We start from the raw sequence: 23478 nt of genomic DNA, 5'->3' as shown, positions 1-23478 counted from the left end.
AGTGGCTTGTGTGTATATACATTGAAGATCATTCTCTCTCTTTCGTGAAGATTTTTTTTTTCTTTTTTGAGGAAAATACGAACTTTGAAAAGAAAGAAAAAGAACAAGTGGAAGAAGTTCGTCAAACTAAAGAAAAAGAAGTTAATAAAAACGAAGGTAGAAGAAAAATAAGGAAAAGTGGAAGTGAGGTGCGAGAGAAGGAAAGGATAAATAGAAGACAGCGAAGATCGGTGGCCGTAAACACGCATGAGGGTCTCATGGCTACCGGATTGGTGAAGTGGTGGCGAGCAAGGTTCCTTGCGGGCTACAAACCTTTTTCTGGTAAGCTCTCTCTTTCTTTCTTGCTTTTTATCTACACATCTTCCTTCCTTTTCTTTCCTTTTTTCTTGTTTTCTTTATACGAGGAGGGGATTCTTTTATTTCTCCCGCGTTCTTAACGCGACGCTCCTTGAGAAAATCCTGCGGCTCGTTCAAGGGATCGAGAGATATACGGTAAACCTTTCGCTTGCTTGTTTGCTTGCTTGGTTGGTTGCTTGTTTGCTTGCTTGTTTGCTTGCTTGCTTGCCTGCTTACTCAATTTCTTCTATCATTCTATCATTCTATCTTTCTCGTCTTGCTCTTGCTCTTACGTACCACTGGATGCATGGAATGTCAGCATCTCTCTTCTATTCTTGCTTTCATGTTATTTCTTCTCTCTTTCTCTCTCTCTCTCTCTCTCTCTCTCTCTCTTTCTCTCTTGCTATGCTCGTGTCTGGCTCGTGCATGTTGGAGAGAAGCAAAACGTGTTTACTTAGTAAGCTCCAAGCAATCATACGTTCCTCTATTCGCATTGAATGATTTTTCCCCTTGCCCTCCGATTTCACTCCTTGCATCATACCAATTTTCAAAATTAAAGTTCATTGATAAATCAATAAAATTAATTCTTGGAACTTTCGAAGAAATGCTCATGTAATTCTTAAAACAACACAGGATTGAACGTTCGTTCGGTTTTATGTTTACATTTGTTTCTTTGCGTAACACTATACTCAGTTATATCGAAATACATAATACGATTGTCATTTCTGTTTATGAATGAACGTTCACAATGATTATTATTATGATTATTATTTCAGAATTAAATTATTTTCTATTTTAAATGGTATTTTGTTGTTCATTTATTAATTGTAAGAGATTAATTTATGGCATTTGAATTATCCAATTAATTACGAACGAAAACGCGTATGTATGCATTACATGTAGATATAGATAAACGATTATCGATAACATTTCGATCAAACGCAGTTAGGGAAGCGTGTCAGACGGATAAAACACTACACTCCTGTATATTAAATGTCAAATACACGCGGGGACGCCTGGTATAACCGGTTGACAAGAATACGTAATGCAAAGGTCACCCATCCGAAACTATTAGAAATTTCTGCAAATGATCTCCATATACATATAAGCATTTTTTCAAATATTCCTTTTTATCAAAAAATCAACAAGATATCAACTGGAACCATCAACTGGATTTTTCTATTCATTTAAATACCACAAATTGTTGATACAGTGAAACATTGAATATCCAAACATTCAACTACTCGCATGTTTTGTTATTCGAATAACTTTATAATTTATTGAATTGAAGAAAAAGTTTCTTTGTACTTCAAGTAATACAATTTCCCTGTGTTCATCCGAAGATTAATGTTTCTTAATTAATTCGAAAATCAAGTTTCTAATGCACAACTATTTTGACTATTAGTATAACAACTCTAATAATAACGTGTTAAAGATAACAGTCTATCTAAAGTAATTGTCATTTGAATGAAAATTAATGAGATAAGATTATCCTGTATTCGTTTTTAACTAATAAATGTTTTACATTAAATAATCTTTAATATTCAATTAGATACAAAAAAAAACACATAATAACAATAATAATAATAATAATATTAACATATTAATAGTAATTTAGAGATAATTTCTCGTAGTTGGTTGCATTAACACATTAGTTCAAAATTCAAGGAAAAAAATCATATTTCATTGAGAAAGATTCGTATTTTTTTCTATATTTGTTCGATGTGTTATAGGTCCATGCGTTCTGAAAGAAACATTTGTGCGTGTTCTCTTTCGACGAGTATGTATGTGTTGTGTGGTGATGTGAATGTGGGACTCACCACGTGGGTACATGTTACGTCACGCACGTGCATTTTTTCTTCTTGCACTTTCGGGGCACGCTCTCCCTATTATAGTGTGCGTCACGACGCAAGCGTGCGCACATTTATGTATATCTTTCTTTTTCTTTCCTTCTTTCTTTCTTTCTTTCTTTCTTTCTTTCTGTCTTCCTCTTTCTGCGTGGATATTTTCGAAGCGAATGAGCACGAATAAATGTACGTTCCTTGTATACGTACGTACGTAAGTTGGGTACCTACCATACATATATACGTAACATACATGTGTACATACAATATGCACGGTATATTTATACGCGTGTATGCGTAACGTTGTTACAAAGAAGTAAGCGCAACAGAAGAAGAGACGACGACGACGACGACGACGACGACGACGGCCGACCACGCGATTCTCTCTTCTTTTCCTTTCATCCTCTTCCGCCTTCTTTATTATACGCCTTTTACGAATGAAATGTATGTATATGTGTATGTATATTAGCGCCTTGCAAACTGCCTACACATCGCGTACGTGTTCCTTTCGAAAGATACTAAAATAATAAAATAACTAAGAAAATGCTTATTCGTTCTTTAAATTTGTGAATCATTTATTTCTAATGCACGATCTTTTTCTTCTTTATTTATATTGGCTTGGCAAGAAAGTAATTTTGTTTTTCTAGTGTGAAATAAAATTCAATTGTTTATTTTTAGATTTAATTAAAATTACACGGAATTTGTTTCTATAAGAACTTAAAAGTGTCAACTACCAAACTTCAATAGAAACAAATTCTAACATTAACAAAAGAATAATGAAACAAACATAACTGTATCTATTAATGCAAGCCGAAATTATTATACTTTCTTGCCAACCTAATATTAACTAACAAATATTTTATATTATAAAATATACTGTATAATTAAAAATATTATGTAATATATTTTCATACATGCACACGCGTAGGACATAATTTTTTCTATTTAAATGTCTAAAATGTATATATATATATATATATATATACAAATTCTTGACTTTGTCAAAAAAAGAAAAAAGAAAGCACAAGGTAAAGAGAAAAAGGGGGAAGAGCATATGAAAAAAGTTATCAAGAAACTTACAGTTAGGGTGGTGAGTTGAGAAAAGAATAAAGTCAAACGAATAAATACGTGGGATTAATCGATGTTCCTAATCTCTCATTTATCATGCCATTGTTAATCTCTCTTCGACCCTTTTCTCTCGCCCACGCTATCTTTCGCCAGGAGGGATTTACACACGTTACTCGAGAAGGGTGGAACATAATTCCGCATCGCAACGATTTATTTATTCCACTTGGATACCTAATACATATATACACATGTATATAATTTCAACAAAAATCAGACAGACAGAGAGAGAAAAAGAGAAATAAATGGACGTTAGTCAAATTGTCAAGCATTGTCTTCTCACCATTACGAAATTTACAATGAAACTAGGAAGAGAAAAAAAAAGAAGAAAGAGAAATAAACGTTCATACAAATTTTAAAGATTCATTTCGTCCATTTTAAAATTTACGATTTACCGTTTCACCCCCTCTCCTTTTAAAAAAAAAAAAAAGGAGAAAAAGAGAGGAAGAGAAATGACTGGTTGTTAAATTTTCAAGACTTATCCCACCTATTAACAAATTTACGATAAAAACTGGGATAAAAAAGGGAAAAAAAGAATCAGACAGACAGACAGACAGACAGTGCAGTGCAGTGCATTGCAAAGCAGAGCAAAGCATAGAAGAGAAGAGAAGAGAAGAGCAGAGAAGAGCAGAGCAAAGAGGGGGAAACGGATATGCGTGCATCGGTCGTCCTATTACGCTGAAGCGTACTTACGATTATGTACCGTACACACACGTACGCGCATGCATTATGTCACGCGCGTCTGCCGGTTATCCATTACCCCAACCCCTGTCGGCACGATGAGAGGGACTAAAAGAGAAAACGAGAAAGAGAATAAGAGACGGAAAGACAGACAGAGAGAGAGAGAGAACAAGAACGAGAAGTGGTGGTTGAGGATAGAGAGAGAGAGAGGGGGGGTGGTTAGAACGAGTTTATATCCTGGAAAAGCCTGCCTCTCTATCCAATGATAAAAATTACGACCGAGCAAACAGAGGAGAGTGATTTACAAAGAAGAAAAAGAAAGGAGGAGATGGTAGAGAGAGAGAGAGAGAGAGAATGGTGGATGAGGAGAAAGAAGAAGCAAACAAAAAAGAAGAGAAAGAGAGTAAGGAAAGGGAGGAAAGGAAAAACGTACCGCTTATAACGTTGGAACTCTCCCCTGTGTACACTTCTTTTTTCTTCATGTTTTTTTTTTTTTTTTTTTTTTTTGTACGAAAGGAAAAAAGAGAGGGTGGTAAGCAACTGCTCCAAGTCACAGTGGCGATGATGGTGGTAGTTGTGGTGGTGGTGGTAGTAGTGTAGTGTAGTGTAGTGTAGTGATAGTTCTAGTGGTAGTGGGTAGTGGTAATGGTGATGGTGATTGTGATGGTGATGGTGATGGTGAGTTCCAGTAAAACGGTTTATGCACTTGTAGGAGAACCGTGAGTGTGGAGTTTAATTACCAGACCCTCTTGCGAGTTCATTAGATATATTAGACAGTACTTAGGGGAATAAAATATGTGTGCGTTTATTGGGTCGGGAGAAAAGTTTCTTTTTCTATTTCATAATTTGTAATCCTGAATCTTTCAAATAATTTCAAATTGTTTTTTTGGCTAATGTTAACTTTAATTACCGGTTGTCGCAACTTGTTAACGTGTCGATCTTGCTGAATTTTCTAGCGATTGATTGACTACAATGAAGTTTAACTTTTGACATCTACAATTTTCAAATTGAATGAACAACAAAAATTGAACTATTTTGTTTTTATTACTCTGTGATGTATCAAGTTTCAAATGTAAACAAGTGTTGATAAATGTGATTAGTATTACCAAAGTTATTAAATATCTTAAATATAATATCATCTATTAGAAAAATAGGAAAAAATCTGTTCGCGACCCCAATATCATTTGTGTATACGCGGTTTCTTTATTCTTTTGATATTTCACACAGCAAAAGAGGAATTTCTTATTCATCTGTTGGTTATGTGTCGTCCTTTTTCTTTGTCTTTTTCTACACAGAGAAAGAGAGAGAGAGCGTCGGGGTTTTAACTCTTTGCTCTTTGCGCTCGATTCTCTGTCTCTGTTTTTTTTCCCTCCTCTTTTGTATCTTTTCTGATTCATCCTCCTTCTTTCATTTTTTTTTTTTAATTGTTTCTTTTTTCTTTTCTTTTTTTGTCTCTGTTATTCGCGTACGTTACCCTACCACTTCAGTGATTCGACGAATTCACGTTTAAAGCCTTCTTTGTGATCTCTTTTTCCTTTTCCTTCCTTCTTTCTCTCTCTCTCTCTCTCTCTCTCTCTCTCTCTCTCTCTCTCTCTCTTCCACTACCATTTACAACGTCGATATTTTAATTGTAAGCAGAAGCATTCCGCGCGAATGGACTTTTAAATCGTGATCGTGGTAGAAAATTGCGGCGCTCCTTTCTCTCTCTCTTTCTTTCTTTCTTTCTCTTTTCCAGGATTCATATAATAGGCGGACAAAATTTTTTTACGAGGAATTTAAGCGTAAGAAAATTCGTAGAATTACAATATGATTTTTATGAATGAATTTAAAAAGTTTTACTCATCGTTCTTTAAATGAGAAGTAGCAAAATGGTTTTCTGGTATTTAACAAATGAAATAAAAATAAAGACGATCGTGTCATTGATAAAGTTACTTATTTTTTTTTTATCATTATCACTATTATTATTATTATAATCATGTTTTATATTATAAAAAGCTTTTTCGATTATTCAAGTATAATCTAAATCTATTGCAACATAATTATCTATAATACATACTTAAGAGGGTGAGTTAACAAAAAGTTTGATTTTCAACAACAAAATATTTTTTGTCTTTTTTTTTGTTTTCAAATAAAAGTGAATTTAACTGACAAAAATTGTTTTTCTATAATTAAATTCAAAACTTTTCAACCGACGTACATATGTCCTCATGTTATTACATATGAACTATCATGTACAACATGATATGTAAACTAGAATAAATATAGATACGTAAATATCGTGACATTCGTCCATAAAAGTTAAGGGAATCGATAAAGAGTTGAAATCATCGCTAGAAGGGTTGCGCGTAATTAAATAAATTCAATATCACAATTTGATATGGTATGGTATAGTAGTATCCATAAACCCCTGTATCTACACCTTTACCTATGGTACCCTAAAAGGACGGCAAGTTGAAAATATTACGTTCGCCTGAACGAACGCAAAATCACGTACTACATACAACATATATTGCAATGATATTTATTGCACTCTTGCGCCCTGTAATTTCTTTAGGGTGCGCTTTTAAATACGGTTAAATTATATGCTTGCTTTGGCTCGGGCCTCCGGTTCCACGTGCATAAATACCGTTCCACGCCCGGCTCTCTCTCTCTCTCTTTCTCTTTCTCTTTCTCTGCACGCGGACCGCAAAACTCTCATAATATTCATCCGACATCGTTTTTGTTATTTTCCGTGTAGTCGTTTTTTTTTTGTAATTTTATTTTATTTTATTGTATTGTATTTTTTATTTTATTTTTATATCGGCCATTTAATAGTAATGCAACAAAAAAACAACAGAAACAGAAGAAGAAGGAGAACGATGGTTCTTAAACGATACCGGTTTTGTTGTTTTTTTTTTGTACTAAAAAAATGTTCATTGGATATTCATTGTTATTTAAATAATGTGGTTTTTGTCTGGCGGTTATATTTATACGGTTGTCATTAAAATATAAATAGGTTTATCGAAGGGTTAAAAGGTGGAAGAAGGGAGAGAGTTAGTTTGAAGGATTTGAAAGATTTGAAGGGTTTGATGGAACAAAAGGAACGAATTTCTCGTCGACTTAAAATCATGCGGAATAATTCCGTCTGACTGTGCCGAGAGAGCGAACACAACGATCGATCATTGGACAACGGAAGAGTATTTAAAAATGGCGTCGGATAGAACGGAAATAAAACGGACAGCTCGAAGAAGACACACGGAAGAAAGATAAGAAAAATATTGTGTGCGTGGCCGTGTGTGTGTGTGTGTGTATTTTATTACACGTGGAGTACCGTAACTCTATCGTATACGTTACGTCATTTACGAGATATAGTTAGACAGACACTACCGGTCAAAGTTTGGATTCCTTAGGTACATTCCAAGAAAAAGAATATTTGTAGGAACAAATGAGCTCCTTTAAAGCAACCCAGGTAGATTTATTCGTCAAAATATTTAAGAACAAATAATATCTTTTAAAAAACATTTTCTATAATATTATTTTTTTTTTTAATCTAAGAATAAGTTTTTTTTTTTTTTTTTTTTAAATTATACTTCTGTAAGCAAAACAGCCTTTTTTTTAAAATGACAATCTGCTGACATATTTCCGTCAATTCATTGACATTTATCGACAATTGCTTCCTGATTTTGATGAAAATCAAAAAATGATCATCTCATGTCGAATTTTCGTCTGGTAGTGTGTGTATGTATATTTATTCTTATTTATTGTTAATAGTAATTAATGATGTAAAGATATCGCGCGGGGATCTTTCTATTCCTCGTTTCTAAAGCGGAACAAACACAACTGAATATTAAGTGACGTTGAACCTGCAATAGTTAGCTCGACCTAGATGCCATGCGACGTGATCGATAGATCGCATACACAGACAGACTCGTCGTGAAAGGAACTACTCCCGTATTATGATGTCGGTTTTAACATCGTGTTTTGTTTTTTTTTTTTTCAAACATTTTCTGATACTTTTCACGGAAAAATAAATCAACCTATTTAAGATAGAAATTTACAAATTTAATTTAACTAATCATTTCATTTTTGTTTATTTTAATGTTAATCTTATTTATGATTTTTATGAAAAAAAAAAACAAAAAGTGTCTAAAAAATTTAATGAGACCAATGTAATTGGAAAATAATTCTTTTCTTTAAAGTTGTTTTATCAAAAATTTAATACCAATTGCAATTTATTATTATTTATATATATAATCATATATATTTTTATACTTTATAAAAAAGTATTTATTTTTATATAATTAATTTTATATAATAAAGTAAACAAATGTTTTTAAATTTACTTTTTAACAAAATCTTATAGGGCATATACGTGCATACTTAATGTTTGCTTAATCTATACTAAATATGCAATTTATATTATTATTATTATTATTATTATTACTACTTTTCTATTATTGTCATCATCATCCTTTTCATTATCATTATTATTCTTTTGTCTTTCGTTTTTCTTTTCTTTTTGATTTTTTTTTCTCTCTATTTGAGTATAGAAGTAGAATTTCTTTTATCTATGGTATACACACGTTGGAATATTTGAAGAGTCCTCTTATAAACTCATCTTGATCTTTATCTCGATAATGATACTTCGGTACTGGAGGCTTACAAAGCACACTCGTAATACTCGTGCAACAACGATGACAACGATGAGAATGACAGAAAGGGGAGCGTCTCTCAATAAAGTGTCATTTTTTCCTACTTCCTTATTAAACTTAATTAACTTTTTGATTTTTAATTACATCTCTCTCTCTTTCCTTCCTTCTATCTCTCTCTCTCTCTTTCCTTCCTTCTCTCTTTTCTTATCCTTGTGATTTAAGTACCACTCATGTTTTTTTTACTTTCTCATGTCATAAGAACCATTTTTATGACGTATCAAATAAAATGAGAAGATACTTCTTTGTGTTTGATGATTATTCGTCAAATATTTTTGTCAATTCAGCTTACTTCGTAAAAAAAAAAAAAAAAAAATCGTTATCCGTGCAACTTGCTGCAATCTATTCTTTCGTTTATTCATATCTCGAAGTATTTGCTTGCTTACTTCGAATATGAAATCTAGGAAGTAGAATAATAGTTGGTATCAAGAAATGCGCAGACTATGGGAAAATTGTACGAAGAAGTTCTTTCAAATTTTCTTCGACGATCCTTTCTCATCTTCTCTTTTCTTTTCTTTTCTTTTTTTTTTCTTTTCTTCTCTTCCCTTTTCATTCCCTTTCATTCCTTTTCTGTTCTTTTCTTTTCTGTTCTTTTCTTTTCTTTTCTTCCCTTTACGTATCCCCATTATTCAGGATACACAAAAAATCTTAGCTTTTATCAATATTGACAAGCAACCATTTGAAAGAAAAGTTTGAGTAATTACTGAAAATGACAATAAAAGGCCATAAGAGTATTTATTTTGAATGATCATCATCAGAGAAAATTGATTTGTAGATTGAAAATAAAAAGTTGTCTTTTATAAACAGATCTTCTTATATATATATATATATATACATGTGCATTTATGCAATTTATAATATTTATAATATTAACCGTTTGTGTGTGTGTGTCACACGTCCATGCTGTTTCCCCTCGGTTTTATAACTCCTTAGAGACCATGATAGAGTAAAATATTTTTTACTTTCAAATACTAGGAAATATTTGACAGTTGAAAAGAAGAAAGAAGAGAAATTTTGACATAAGCAAACTTTTTTTTTTTTTCCTAGTAAAAGGGAGGACAGCATTTCTTTAGAAAAGACATGTGTGATTTCTGCGGTAACTTTCAATGGGAAATCAAAGGAAAGAATTTCGATCATTGGATATTTTTCGTAGGACTATTTTCGCTTGTTTTTCTCTTCTCTCTCATCGTTTAAATTGTCATCTTTCTTTATTTAGGCGCTAAATTCTCCCTCTCTTTTCTTCCGGGTAATTAGTTAGGGAAAAGGAGCCCTCAGTGTAAGAAGAAATTGTGCTGGCAACAAGATGCCGTCCTTATTGTATGTATCAACGGGCAAGGAGCGAATGAGTTAAAGGCTTCAGTAAGGATGACGAGGGAGGTTGCTTGGAGGAAGGTTGAAAGAAATAAAGATGGAAAGAAAAAAGTAGAGAAAAGGAGAGATAAAGAAGAATCGGAGAAGAGACCGCATCGAACCGGCGTCGGCGGCGGCGGCGACGACGGCGGCGGCGGCGGCCTCACGAAAAAGGGATGAGGCTGGAATGAAAGAGAGACAGTCGAACAGAAAGTTAGAGAGAATAGGAGAGAGACAATGAGTACGAGAGAAAGTAGAAGAGAGATAATGAGGGTGAGAGAGAGACAGAAAGAGAAAGAAAGAGAACGGTTTGTTTCAGTCGATGATACAGCATGCTCTGTGCTGTGTGTGTGTGTGCGTGTATACGTGTACGTAGTATGGAGGGGTATGTAGAGAATGAACGAAGAAGAGAGAGAGGGAGAGAGAGAGAGAGAGAGAGGAAGGAAAAGAAGAGGCGTCCGTTTGGTCGGGTCTCTCTTCCTGGAAGCCAACAATAATAGCAGCCTCGAGAAGAGAACAGAAGAAAAGAGAGAAGAGAGGAGAGAGTATGGTATTGTGTGTGCGGTTCGATTCTATGTGTGTTTGTGCTGTGTACGTGTCATGTGGTTGGCTTCGACCGATGACCGAACGCTACTTTTGCTTCTAGGAAAATACCTAGATCGCTGCGGGTCGTTGGGTAGGCAGGCAGGCAGGCAGGCAAGCAAGCAATATCCCTTTTTATAAAGCCGAACCTTCGCTATGGATGAGATGGTATGTTGTGCGCCGTTCATAAGGATGAACAGGAGAAAGAAAGTGGGTAGTCGTAAACAATCGGAAAATTTACAGATACCCCGACCAAACGAAAAACGAATAACTCTTCGGACGATGACGCTCTCTTGACGTGTGATCCTCTTCGTTTTGATCATCTTACAATACAGTGTTTCTCAACTTTAACATATTGTTGCTTTCAATACATTTATTTTTCCTATGGTACCAAGGATTAAATGTGTTCACAATTGATATCTAAAAGTTATGATTTATTGTTTTTTTTTTTTAACATATCGTTTTTGGAATTCTCTTTATGATTAATTAAATGAATGTTTGAAAGATGAGCCTATGTTATTATACATACATACTTTAGAATTTGTAACATAGGATACAACAAAATTTAACATATAGTACCTTTTCCCAAGCACCCATTCAATTACTTATTTTTTTGCCATAAGGTAAGGGCTGTTAATTAAAATTTAACGTGATTCAATACGTAATTTGTGCAATAATTTATTAGGATGAATAGGTGAAAATATTACGCGTTTTTCATATCATTGCCTTTTTTTAATTTCAATTATTCATCACCCAATGATTTAAAGTTTTCCAATAATAAGTCTTATGCAATGATTACAATGATTATGCTTACTATTATATTATTTGTTTTATTTTTAAAACAAAACTTCTCCAATTTGTAAAAGTTAAGCCACAACGTGGATTATCGATTTTTATTATATCCTCTTGTTAAAAACTGAATGTTTTATAAATCTTTCTCTCGCGTTATTTTCTCGATTCTCTTTCATGTTAGATTAAAAGGGGAGGAAAAGTTATACATCAAAACTAAACAAAGCAGAAGATAGACAAGAGAATTGGAGAGGATGAAGAATGAAGAAGTAAAAGTAAAAAAAAAAAAAAAAGTCAAATAACGAAACGAGAAAACGAAGCTTTCAATGTAGTAGGGGGGGGGTGAACAATGTTCTCTTTCGAAAGAAGCAAAGTAAAATTCAGTCTTTTGTGAAAATACAAGTACAAATAAAATGTACACGGGAGATAGAAATCAATTGAAATCGTTTTGCATTTCGACGAACCAACAAATGAACGAATGATAGTGCGTGAGTCAGAGAGATAGATGCCCCGGTATGCATCGTCAAACGTCTACTCGGATTTACTGTAAATACTAAAAACAGTTCTGGGTAGTAAGTAGTTGTATTTTATTTAATAAGTAACGCAAAGTAATTTGATACACTAATGACATTTAAATTACGAAGGGTTTAGTATGATTAACGTTACTCTTTTATTTCAAATTGTATACATCAGTGTTTCTCAACCTTATGCCCCATTATTGGAATGGATTAGAGCTAGGGGAATATCATTTCTAATTTAAACATGTATAGTATTTTTAAAATGCTACTTCTTTTACAATATCGAATAAAATTGAGGATAGGAATTGAATAATTTTTCATGTAATTTATATTTCCGTAATAGTGGTCTTTCGAGTGTACGTACGATGCTTGTATAAAGTTTCTTCTCTTCCGTACACAAAACAGTCACAGTACCAACAAAACCAAAATAACAGCAAAAATAATTAAAAAAAAAAAAAAAATGCTGTGTTAGATTTATAGGAAAATATTTGTATAACTGAACAATCCCAATAAAACTTTAGGCCCGTATTTTAATAGCCAAAGCTTGAATGGAATTACGTCCGGCAGAGTTTCGTGTCGTAGTTCCAACTCGTCATGTCGGTGTCGTTTGATCTGCAAGCGAGCCACCATACTATTACCATTACCACTACGACTACACCATTACTGTCGGTGGCCATACACGCGATTAAGCGTTGAATCTAAATGAATTCTCATCGTTACACGTATATCCGAGCGACTCGATAAATTGCCTGACCGATTTTCGATAAGATTATAGAAGTCGATAAAGATTTTTCAAAATTATTCTCTCCTTCCACCTTTTAACCTTTCCTCTTTTCCTGTATTATAATCTAGACCTTTTCCAATCATTATTTTAATTTATTTTATTCTTCTTTTGATCTATTTAATCCTAAGGAAGGGAATGATATTTATATTCGTTTTTATACCAAATTTTAGTATACGGTTATATCACAATTTGAACTCTACAGAAGAATATTGCTGATTTTCGTCAGGGTTGTTGCATCAGAAATGCATTACGTTGCATGATCATTTTCTCCTGATATAAATTGTTTTTACCTATACCAAGAAACGTAATTTTGGATAGACCGCATATTGCCACCCCCCTCCCTCCCTCCTATGCCAACAATTTTCAACATAGAATTTTAATATATAAATAAATTGAAAAAAATATAGGCAGACTCTGATATCTACGATATTATTTTAATGTTGATTCCGTTAATCCTAATTACGTATAATCAACATGAAAATTATTTTTTCATTGAAATTCTCTTATTATAGATATATTGCACTTTTAAATATATTTATATATATATATATATATATATATATATTATTCTGTAATTCGCAAAATAAAAATCACATAATACAATTCTCTAAAGAAATAATTTTTTGAATCCAAAATCACTTGACAATGCATAATAATATTATCTTTTACGCGGATCCTTTGAAGTATGGTCCAAGTTTTGTTGTTGTTCACGTCTGGTCGAAGTATCCAGTTTTCATTTTCTTTGAGTAGGGATCTAGTAGAGGAATGCGCAATCATTGTAAACCGTATGATTGTGTTTAACCTTTTGAATGGATTCGTTGGAATTCGTTTGTGCCTTTTCAAAAAAAAAAAAAAAAGAAAAAGAACGAGGGTTGAAAAAAGGGGGAAAAAAGAGTGGGAATGTGAAAAAAAGGGTCATTTTTCATTTCCATGAATTTGTTGGATGTTTCAGTCGTTGGTGGGAATACCGAAGGTAGCGATTCGGAAGAACTTTTAGGGAGCGTCGCGACGCCTTGTACTGGTTCCCCCCCGCTACCTGCGGAATCGCCTCAGGTCACGGTCGATGGAACCGCCAGTCCGGCACCGCCAGCTCCAGGAAACGATGAACGACCTACCAGCAGTACGACGAAACAGCTCAGTTTTGAGGTACCGTCCCATTTTTCCTTTTCCTTTTCCTTTTCCTTTTTTTTTCCTTTTTTCTGAATCCCATAGTTTCTGGTTTCACTTTTTGTCGATTCCCGTGAAGATGCATGAGAAAGAAAAAAGAGGGACATAAAAATGATTAATGGAAATAAACTTTCCTTTTTATATTATAAGCCGAAGGAGTTGTTCCTTTTGATTTATTTTTCTTCTTTTTAACAGTGTGGTTAAAAATAAATATTTAAATATATATATCATTTTATATAGTGATAAGGAAGATAAGTAAAATCATTGGGCAGAGTTATGTGTGAGAAATTCATTAGAATTGAAAATGTTAACAACAATTTTGCAAACATTTGTGCTCAATTGTAATAAACAAAAATTAAAATCTAAATATGCATTACTTTTTTCATTGTCATGATAAGAAATTTATTTGGAAATAATATTAACGATAAAAGGAAAGAAACCCAAGCAAGCGGTTATTCGATAAAAGGGTCATTTCGTGGAAGTTGGGTTCATTGTTGCGTGGCCATAAACAAGTTTGTATAAACACGTTAGGTGCCACGTGGCAGCTTTAGGTATATCGTACTAACTTACTTGGGGACTAAACACCGATGGTGTTCCTTCTTTTTCCCTTTGGTATATCCTGTTTTTAGAACAACTAACGCACTTAAAGTGGGTTTACGTAATGAGCTGATTCAATACCAGGTTTAACGTTACCAACGATATCACAAGCAACATTCCAAACTCTCGATTTATCAACGCATTTCATTTCCGTTTCCTGTTGATTCAAGAAATCCAAATCTAAAATCAAATTCAATAGAAAGTAGTTCGTTGAACATTATTTAATTCTTGATATCTGTTTATAACGAAAGTATTATAATAGGACAGATTTATAAATAGATTGAAAGAAAAATAGAATGGGGATTAAAGTAGATGATCGCAAGGATCTAAGAGAATAGAGAAGCATCAAGCAAAGACCCCAACTATCCTTTAGTTACCAAGATATTGATATCGATATCGATATGCGCTCGAACGTCAAGTTCAAGGTATCTCGTATTTCTCGAGCCGTGTAAGAAACTTTACAAGAAACTTGTCCTTCGACTCGGCTGTCGTAAAGTTCTCTTTTACGACAGTTGCCAAGGATCTATAAACTTCAAATCTTTCTTTCTTTCTTTCTCCTGCATAAAAATACATAAAAATACATAAAAAGGAAAGCTAAGCAATAAAAGTTACGTATTTTTCGCAGGAATTCGAGTGCGACGTTTCGGTTGCCGAGGGTGATCGAAGAAGACAAGAGTTTTCATTTACACTTTATGATTTTGATGGGCATGGAAAGATAACGAAGGACGATATAGCCGGTCTAGTTACTACCATTTATGACACTCTTGGTGCGTCCATCCAAGTGCCACCGTGCGGCAGTAAAACGATTAAGGTCAAGCTGACTGTATCGCCTGATCAACGTGCCGGACAAACGCGTACCACCTGCCCAAATTCTCAACAAGGGCCAACTACTACGACCACTACGACTACGACAACAACTACGAGCTTACCAGCTAATTCCCCTTACTGTCACGTGAAGCACGCGGCCTCCTGTACCGGTGGTAATCATCATTATCACTCGACGACAACTCAAACGCATGCCACTCATGGCTCGCGCAAAGTTCCTAGAAGGAGAAGACCCACTCGGCATCGTTGTCAGGTGAGAAAGAGAAAGACTAAATATGAGAGAGGTAGAGAAAGAGAGTGAGAGTGAGTGAGTGAGTGAGTGAGTGAGTGAGTGAGGAGACCAGTCATCGTCGTCGTCGTCGTCGGCTTTCTTTTCTTTCAAATAAAAATTCTCTCTCCTCCTGCTTCTTCTTAGCTGCTTACGATCCTCTCCTCTTTCTCTTCTTTTCTCCTCTACATCCTCATCTTCTTCATCATCATCATCTTCTTCTTCTTCTTCTTCTAATAAGCTTTCTTGGAGATGCACAAAGGAGATGAAATTCCGTTGATCTCTACCACGAAGTTTTCTTCCTGGAAAAAGTATCCTCCTGGCGGAATAAGTATACCTACAAACCTAAAAAGTTCTTTCTTTCACCGATCCCATCGCATTTCTCCGTTTGTTTCATTTCTTTCGGGTTTATATTACTTTTGGATGGATTGGATTATATAGGACTTTTGAAGGTTCCTTTTTTAGGGTATACCCCAGGACTGCTGCTGTTTCTTTACGGCAGTCTGCTGGTAGATTCTAACTCCACTCTCTTTCTCTCTCTCTCTCTCTCTCTCTCTCTCTCTCTCTCGTATTTTGAATTCTTCCTTGTTTCGAACGGACCAAGCGGTAAATTTGAAAGTGGTCTGATAAATTATGGGGTAGTATGTAGTATACTGCGTTTTATATATACTGTTGTGGTCAGTCGAGAGAAGAAGATCGTGTTTCCCTTTTTCTTTCTCTCTCTCATCTTGCAAGCCTTTATTTTTTTTTTATTATTTATTTATTTTCTTTTTTTATTTTAGACGCAACAAAGAGAAGCAGAGACGCACAGCGAGGATGACGCCGAAAACACGCGAAGCAGCCGCGTGAAACAGGAAGAACTCCGTAGGAGGGTCGGCCCGGTTCCTCATTTACCATCGCCTTATTCGAACAGTTCGGAGGGTGATGTCAGCGACGACAGTGATACTTCGCCCGCTTTTTCTCCCTTCACACCCTTACTCACTACGAATCAACGAAAACGTAGTGGAGCACTCCAAAGGCAACAGCTGTTAGAAATTATACAGGCTAACATGGAAAAGAACAATCTCAGTTTTCATACACCGAGGTGGGTCATCCAAAAATATATTATTCAGTAATTAATTAACTTAAAATCCATTAGATGAACGACCGACTATTTTTTGTCACGGATACAAAAAAGTATTTAAATTTAGCGAAATTTATTTCAGACAAGAATAAAATTGTACTTTGGTAACTGTTATTTAAACAAATATCTTGCAATCTATAGAAAATCATCAGTTAATACTTGATTTACTTTTATATTCTTATATCACGTAGCTTACGGGATGATAGGACAAACTGTTTTACCGACTGACGCATTTCGGAGCAACAAAATCTAAAGTATGATTTTAGTTTATTGATCTAAGTAGTTTGCATCCACATCCCTGTAATTCGTTTAGAAGTGTGCCTTTTATTCTTGAAAAAGTGTTAATGAAATTTATAATATTAAGAAAGTAGATCAAAACAATCATACGTTGAAAAATTTTTCCGATATAAATGCTCCTTCCTTAACTTTCGAGATTAAAAAATACAAAAATAAATTAATCATTGTACTGATATTCCAGGAAACGACATCAAAACGAACATCTACGCGTTCCATCTCGAAGTCCTCACATCGAGCCAACGAGCGTTCAAACATCGAACTACAACCAAAACGGTCGACCACCTTCGGAGTCTCGACAATCAACGATGACTTATCACAAACCGGTACGGGAAAATTCCCATCACACAGTCGCATTTTCGAAATTACCAACGAAAACCCGTGGCAATTTGAAAAAGACACGGGGACTGCATGGTGGTATCCAACAGCAGCAGCAGCAGCAGCAACAACATCAGCAACAACAGCAACAGCAACAACAGCAGCAACAGCAACAGCAACAACAACAACAGCAGCAACAGCAACAACATAACCACCATCACCATCAACAGCAACAAAATCAGCAGCAACAACAACGTTCGGGAATAACAACAGCGGCACCAACGACGACCACGACGACGACAACGACAACAACCCAATCGTCGAAATCAGGGCATCTTCAACAGCAGGGTCAACAACAGATCTCAGCTCGTAATATAAACGGTCCAACGATAAACAACGAAAATCAACATTTGTTAGGCAATAGGAACATCGTCAATCTTATTCCAAATAACAATCAACAAAACCAGATTAATCAGAGTTCGATAATAAATAACCATAATAACATCCAGAGGCAAACGGAGGGACAATACATTCATCAGTCCCAATCGCAATGCGGTAAAGCTAGCAAGAAACATCAATTGAAACACGCAACTAGAGAACAAGATCAAGCAAGGGCCATGGCCCAAGTCGTTCGCTGGCTCGAACGTGAATTTTCTCAAAATGCGGTCGCTGCTACTACTGGTCGAAGACATGTTCACGAACACATTCATCATCATTATCATCACTATCATGCAGAAGCTCTCGTTTGATCATCTTTTATCGAAGAAACGACGCAAAGTCATCTCTAAAAATGCATCTAACTGAACTTTGTCTTTATTTATATTCAGTTAAATAACACAAGGAGAACATAAAAATTAGTGACGACACGTGACTTGACAATAAGTAAGAACAATTTTCACGATCTTGACATTTTTTTACGGACAAGAATGTACCGTATATTTTTTCTATTTTTATAAAATAGTTTTCTTCTTGTATAGGACAGACTGTTGTTTCTTTTTCTCCAAGAGAAAGACCCTGACTGCTGAGTTACGATACTCGTGATCTTTGATCATACTAGAGATTTTTTAGATACTTGGATCTTAATGAACAATTATAATTTAGACCGTCGTGTGTTGGACTTTGACGGAAAATAAAAAATTATGTTCGACAAGAAGTAAAAATCGTCAATGAACAAATGTTTTATTGCAATGGGGGTTGTGTAAAGGGGGACAAAAATGAAATATTTTAATTAATACGAATTAGCAATACCGAAACTAACTCCGAGAAGAGTATTAATATAATGCATTGTTCACGATACTCAATGTCCGCGCGAATTAAATTAAATTAAATTAAGTTAAGTTAAGTTAAGTTAATTTATATTAGAATAAATTAAATTAAATTAACGAATAGTTGAAAAAGTATGATGGAGTATGCTAAGGGATCCGATTTTGAAAATGGTGCTCTTTTTTTTAAAGATTTCAACGAATCGTTGTTCCGTATTATTAATTGGCCAACAATTAACCATGATAACAAACAACAAGAGCCTATTTTACAACGTTCATAAATCAATCGTGATGTTAAATTTATATTGGTGTACGTAATTCATTTGCTGTTTTTTTTTTTTTTTATACGAGTCAAAAATACGCTTATGCATTTGAAAAAATGAAATCACTGCGCTATACTTTCTGTTGTCATATTTTTTAATTTCTTTTTATGCACTCAAAATTCAGGAGAAAATGTCAAGGACGCGAATCGAATCGTTTTTGTAACTCTTTGAAAATAATAATAATAGTTATAATAATAATAATAGCAATAATAATAATAATAATAATATTAATAATTAAAAATTGATCGAACGAATACGCTTTGTATAATAATTAATAATCGAGTAAATTGATTTTGTGTAAATAAATGAATGTTACCTTTTAAAAAAGAATTTGAAAAAGGTAAAAGAGAAAAGAAACAGAAAATGGATATTTTTCTGAGCAGATAAATAAAGGAATGCAATTGAAATGAAAATAAAAATTAATGAAAATAAATATTTATATATCACTTAAAATTTATTGTTTACGGTATATATAACATATATGTTTATATATACATACACACACATATTATGAAATGCTTTTTCAAATCCTTGACAATATTACATAGAAAAGTGACGCTCTGTAAAAGCGCGACGTGTTTTATATACATTTATAAAAATAAGATATTTTTCATTTCGAAGTAAGAAAGTTTTCGCTAATTAGTAGTTATTAAAGTGAAACTAGAATAAAATTAAAGTCATCTAAATTGTATATATATATTTTGCTATCAAATGACCCGATCATTTGTTACGAACTTAGAGAAATGAAAATAATTTTTTTTAATGATAAGAAAATTATTATTATTATTATTATTATTATTATTATAAGTGCTTAAAAACTATTTAAAATATTTAAATCTTTCAGTGTTATTAAACAAATTATTGAGGCAAGGATAAAATGATTTGTCTCAATTATAAAAATTATTTTTAAAAATATTCAAACAAGTCGTCTTCATTTTGACGCAAAATTTTTAAACTGGTCTACCGAAAAAAAGAAAAATGAAAGAGAGAAGAAAAAAAGAAAAATTATTATTTGTTTTCTTTTATTATTATTATTATTATTATTATTAATATAAATTATTAATATATAAATAAGGAAATAAGGTTTAAATCGTACGAGAAAAAACATGGTGATAATTAATATTTTAATAGTGCCTTGTAATCTGCTTTATTTAAACAACTACCAACCACACAATGATTTTCATTCGTTTTCCTCATGTGCAATTTTTAAAAATGTTCGAACCCTTTTTTTCAAATGATTTTTTTTGTTATTTTTTTTTGTATAAAAAATACACTGCGCGTCCCTTCTTTTTTTTCATATTTGCTCATTTTTTAAATTCCTTTTTTTTTTTTTTTTTCGTTAAAACGAATCTTCCGCCAATTGTTTAATCCTCGATCTATTAAACATATTACATTCGTGCTATTATTATTATTATTATTATTATTATTATTATTATTATTATTATTATTGTTATTAATATTATTATTGTTATTATAATATTAAATTGCGTATAATTTATATCATTCGAAAGGATGCATGATACATTCTCGTATCACCCGGAACAATGAAAAAACATGACAATATTTTTTATATCAAATCTTAATGAAGAATATTATGATTATATTCAATAATAGTAATTTAATAGTTACTAATATTATATTCGAATTTAAAATGCGACGACAGATAATAATTACTGTACATTTTTCGTCCTGAATTAATACGACAAACATATCGTATTTTTCCAGGCGTGTAATTTTATATTGACCTTTGTAACCACTTGTGTATATATATATATACACACATGTATATATATGTATATATATATATACATGTTATATATGTATACATATATATATATATTTATATTTCGTAGCGTTTTTTCTATCGATATTTATTAAAACTTTTTTATATTACATCGTTGGTTGTTGCATTCCTCCTTTTCTCTCCCTCCCCTATTATTTGTTATTTATTTTCTAGTATACATATGTATATACAAGTTGTCTCGTAATCGAGTTCAGGACTCAGTTCAGGAGTGAACAAGAGATACAAAACAAACCATGAAAAAAAAAAAATGTATCAAAACATTTAACCCTATTTGATTTTGTTTCAAAATTATTGCCACTTTTGCGTCCCTATAATCCGTGACAGTTTGTTCTTTTTTTTTTTTTTTTTTTTAGAAATTACTGATCATCCTTGATTTGTATTCGCAAGAAATATACGTAAGACATAGATCACTGCTTAGAAATTCAAATTAAAAGTGATCATCCCTAGTAGCATAAAATATTGAAAAAAATATTCAATACACATGTGTATTTAATATTAAAAAGAGATTCAATGTCTTTTTTTTAATATTAAAAATATATGTATTGAATATTTTTCAATATTTTGTGCTACTAGAGGGATCATTTTGACCACTTTCTATGAAGATTAGCTATCACAGATTATTGAAACGCCAATAGTGAATATAATTGTGAAACGTAGTCAAATAAGACACATGTTTTTACGAATCTTCTCCATTATCTTTTTTATGGCTCCTGTTCATTTCTAAATTAATATTATGAAACATCTTGCATATATATATTATATTATAATATATATATATAATATTATACAATTATATATTATATAATATTTATATTTTGGAGACATGTGTTAAATACACTCATCATCGCATCGTCGTAACACAAATCCTCATTCTTAAATCGAACTATTTCTTTTTTTTTTAAGCAACTAACTTCATGCGATATATTATATAATGATTATTATATAAACAGGGATATTATATGTCTAAACAATTTTTATAAAACCACATGAAATTATTTTCAGCCAAGAGAGATTTTAGAATTATTTCTGTAATACTTGTTCATTTGTTCTGTTTTTTTTCTTTTTTTTTTCTTTTTTTTTTTTTTTACACATAATCAGAAATTATTTGTTCGTTTATTATCATAAAAACATTGCTACGTGCCGGGATATTGTTCTCGATAAAGCTTGACAATAACAAATCTATCTCCCGATAGATTTCTTTTTATTTCTCTGAAACTTCAGAGATATTATCAACAAGCCGATAATGTCAGGTGTCATGTCCCGAGCATTGTTCTCGAAATCGAGTTTGTTTATTGTTTAAAATTATTTAAAAATGTAAAGATATAAAACTTAAAAATACAAATCTCTGTATCTATGATTGTATTGAACAAAAAATTAGCTTGAAATTGTAGAAAGTTCTCATGTTATTCAGTTAAAAAAATATTTTAAGGGGTCTGACAAAACCCGGGGCATCAAGTTCCTGACCTTTTCGGATTCTTACACATTTTGACTCAAAACCGTATGTGATTATTAGGGCGAGTCCTTGAACGTTGGATAAACGCGTGGCCATCAGGTACAACTTCTTATTGTTTAAAATACTTTACCGAGACAATAATTTGTTGATATTTTTGTTTAATTTTAAAAATTACACGCGTGTCTTGTCGATCGTCGCGCCATCTGTAATTTTATTTTACTCTCTATCTGTTATTTTTTCTTTTTCTTTCTTTTTTTTTCTTTTTTGTTTCGTTAAATATTTCGGTAAGAGCACTTTATTTTAAAATACACCATTTCGTTACTTTTTACACTTTCGAAAATTCGTTTTTTTAACGCTCTCGTTATATTTATTTATTTATTTATTTATTTATTTACTTATATATATTTCTTTTTTTCTTTTTGAAATTTTCCCACTCTTGTCTACTTGTCTATGAATTTGTTGAGGCAACAAAAATCGAATAACACTTGACGTTATACTCAATGTTTCTTTTTTTTTTTTTTTTTTGAAAAAAAAAAAAAACATCTGTATATTTTGTCATTTGTTTCTTTTTCTTAAACATATTTTTTTCTGCATTAACTTATTTACTTTTTAAGTATATCAATATTAATAATGGTACGCGTTTATTTCTTTATCAGCAAAAACTGTAAGAACATATTATTTATACAGCTATCCATAATATACAGTGATCGATTGTAATTAATTCGGTTACGAATTCAAAATTAATCGTACAAAAATAAGGAAACAAACATATTATTATAGAGTTGACATTGCACGAATTTTTTCGATGCCATTTTATCACGGCCGATAACAATAAGAAAAAAAAAAAAAAGCTCTAATCATAAAACAAAAATGAGAAAATTTATACAAAGATGGCGTACTACACATTATATAAATATATAAAATTTAAAGAAGAAGAAATAATTGGTAAAATTAAATGGATGATCTTTTTGTTGCGATCTCTCACTTTAGAAATCATTACGTCATCAAACTCGTGCGCGTCTCGTTATAGATCATTTTGTGCGTGGGCATCATACATATATATACATACGTGTGTATACTATATACGTTTAAGCTCATTAATCATTCGTTTTAACGGACAAGTTCTCCCTTTTCAAAAGAAATGTATGACTCATCATCATTACCGAAATTACCACCACAACACACAACTATACAAGAACAATAATAATAATAATAATATATAATAATAGATTTAGTAAGCACAATAATATTTATAATAATAATAATAATAATAATAATAATTAATAATGGTAATAATAATATTATTAATACTAAATATAATACTAATATTAATAATAAAAACACAAT

The 23478-nt window shown here is 32.4% G+C and overlaps 1 protein-coding gene across 2 annotated transcripts; it reads left to right on the top strand.

Moving 5' to 3' along the window:
* The first annotated feature begins 116 nt into the window (after nucleotides 1–116).
* On the top strand, nucleotides 117–21765 carry nkd (NKD inhibitor of WNT signaling pathway naked cuticle). Of its 2 annotated transcripts, none has more exons than XM_015324951.2 (5): nucleotides 117–321; nucleotides 13650–13843; nucleotides 15087–15539; nucleotides 16337–16638; nucleotides 17156–21765. In XM_015324951.2, the coding sequence occupies exons 1-5, from the start codon at nucleotides 258–260 to the stop codon at nucleotides 18036–18038; spliced, it is 1896 nt and encodes a 631-aa protein (XP_015180437.1). In that variant the 5' UTR covers nucleotides 117–257; the 3' UTR covers nucleotides 18039–21765. The 2 variants fall into 2 exon arrangements, with proteins under 2 accessions (XP_015180437.1, XP_089028154.1); XM_089172028.1 differs by lacking the exon at nucleotides 117–321 and adding an exon at nucleotides 5701–5767.
* Nucleotides 21766–23478: the final 1713 nt, after the last annotated feature.

Source organism: Polistes dominula, unplaced genomic scaffold (assembly GCF_049000335.1).
Source record: "Polistes dominula isolate Pdom_NZ unplaced genomic scaffold, Pdom_raw_medaka contig_28, whole genome shotgun sequence".
Lineage (NCBI taxonomy): Eukaryota > Metazoa > Arthropoda > Insecta > Hymenoptera > Vespidae > Polistes > Polistes dominula.
This window is presented reverse-complemented; position numbering and strand designations above follow the sequence as displayed.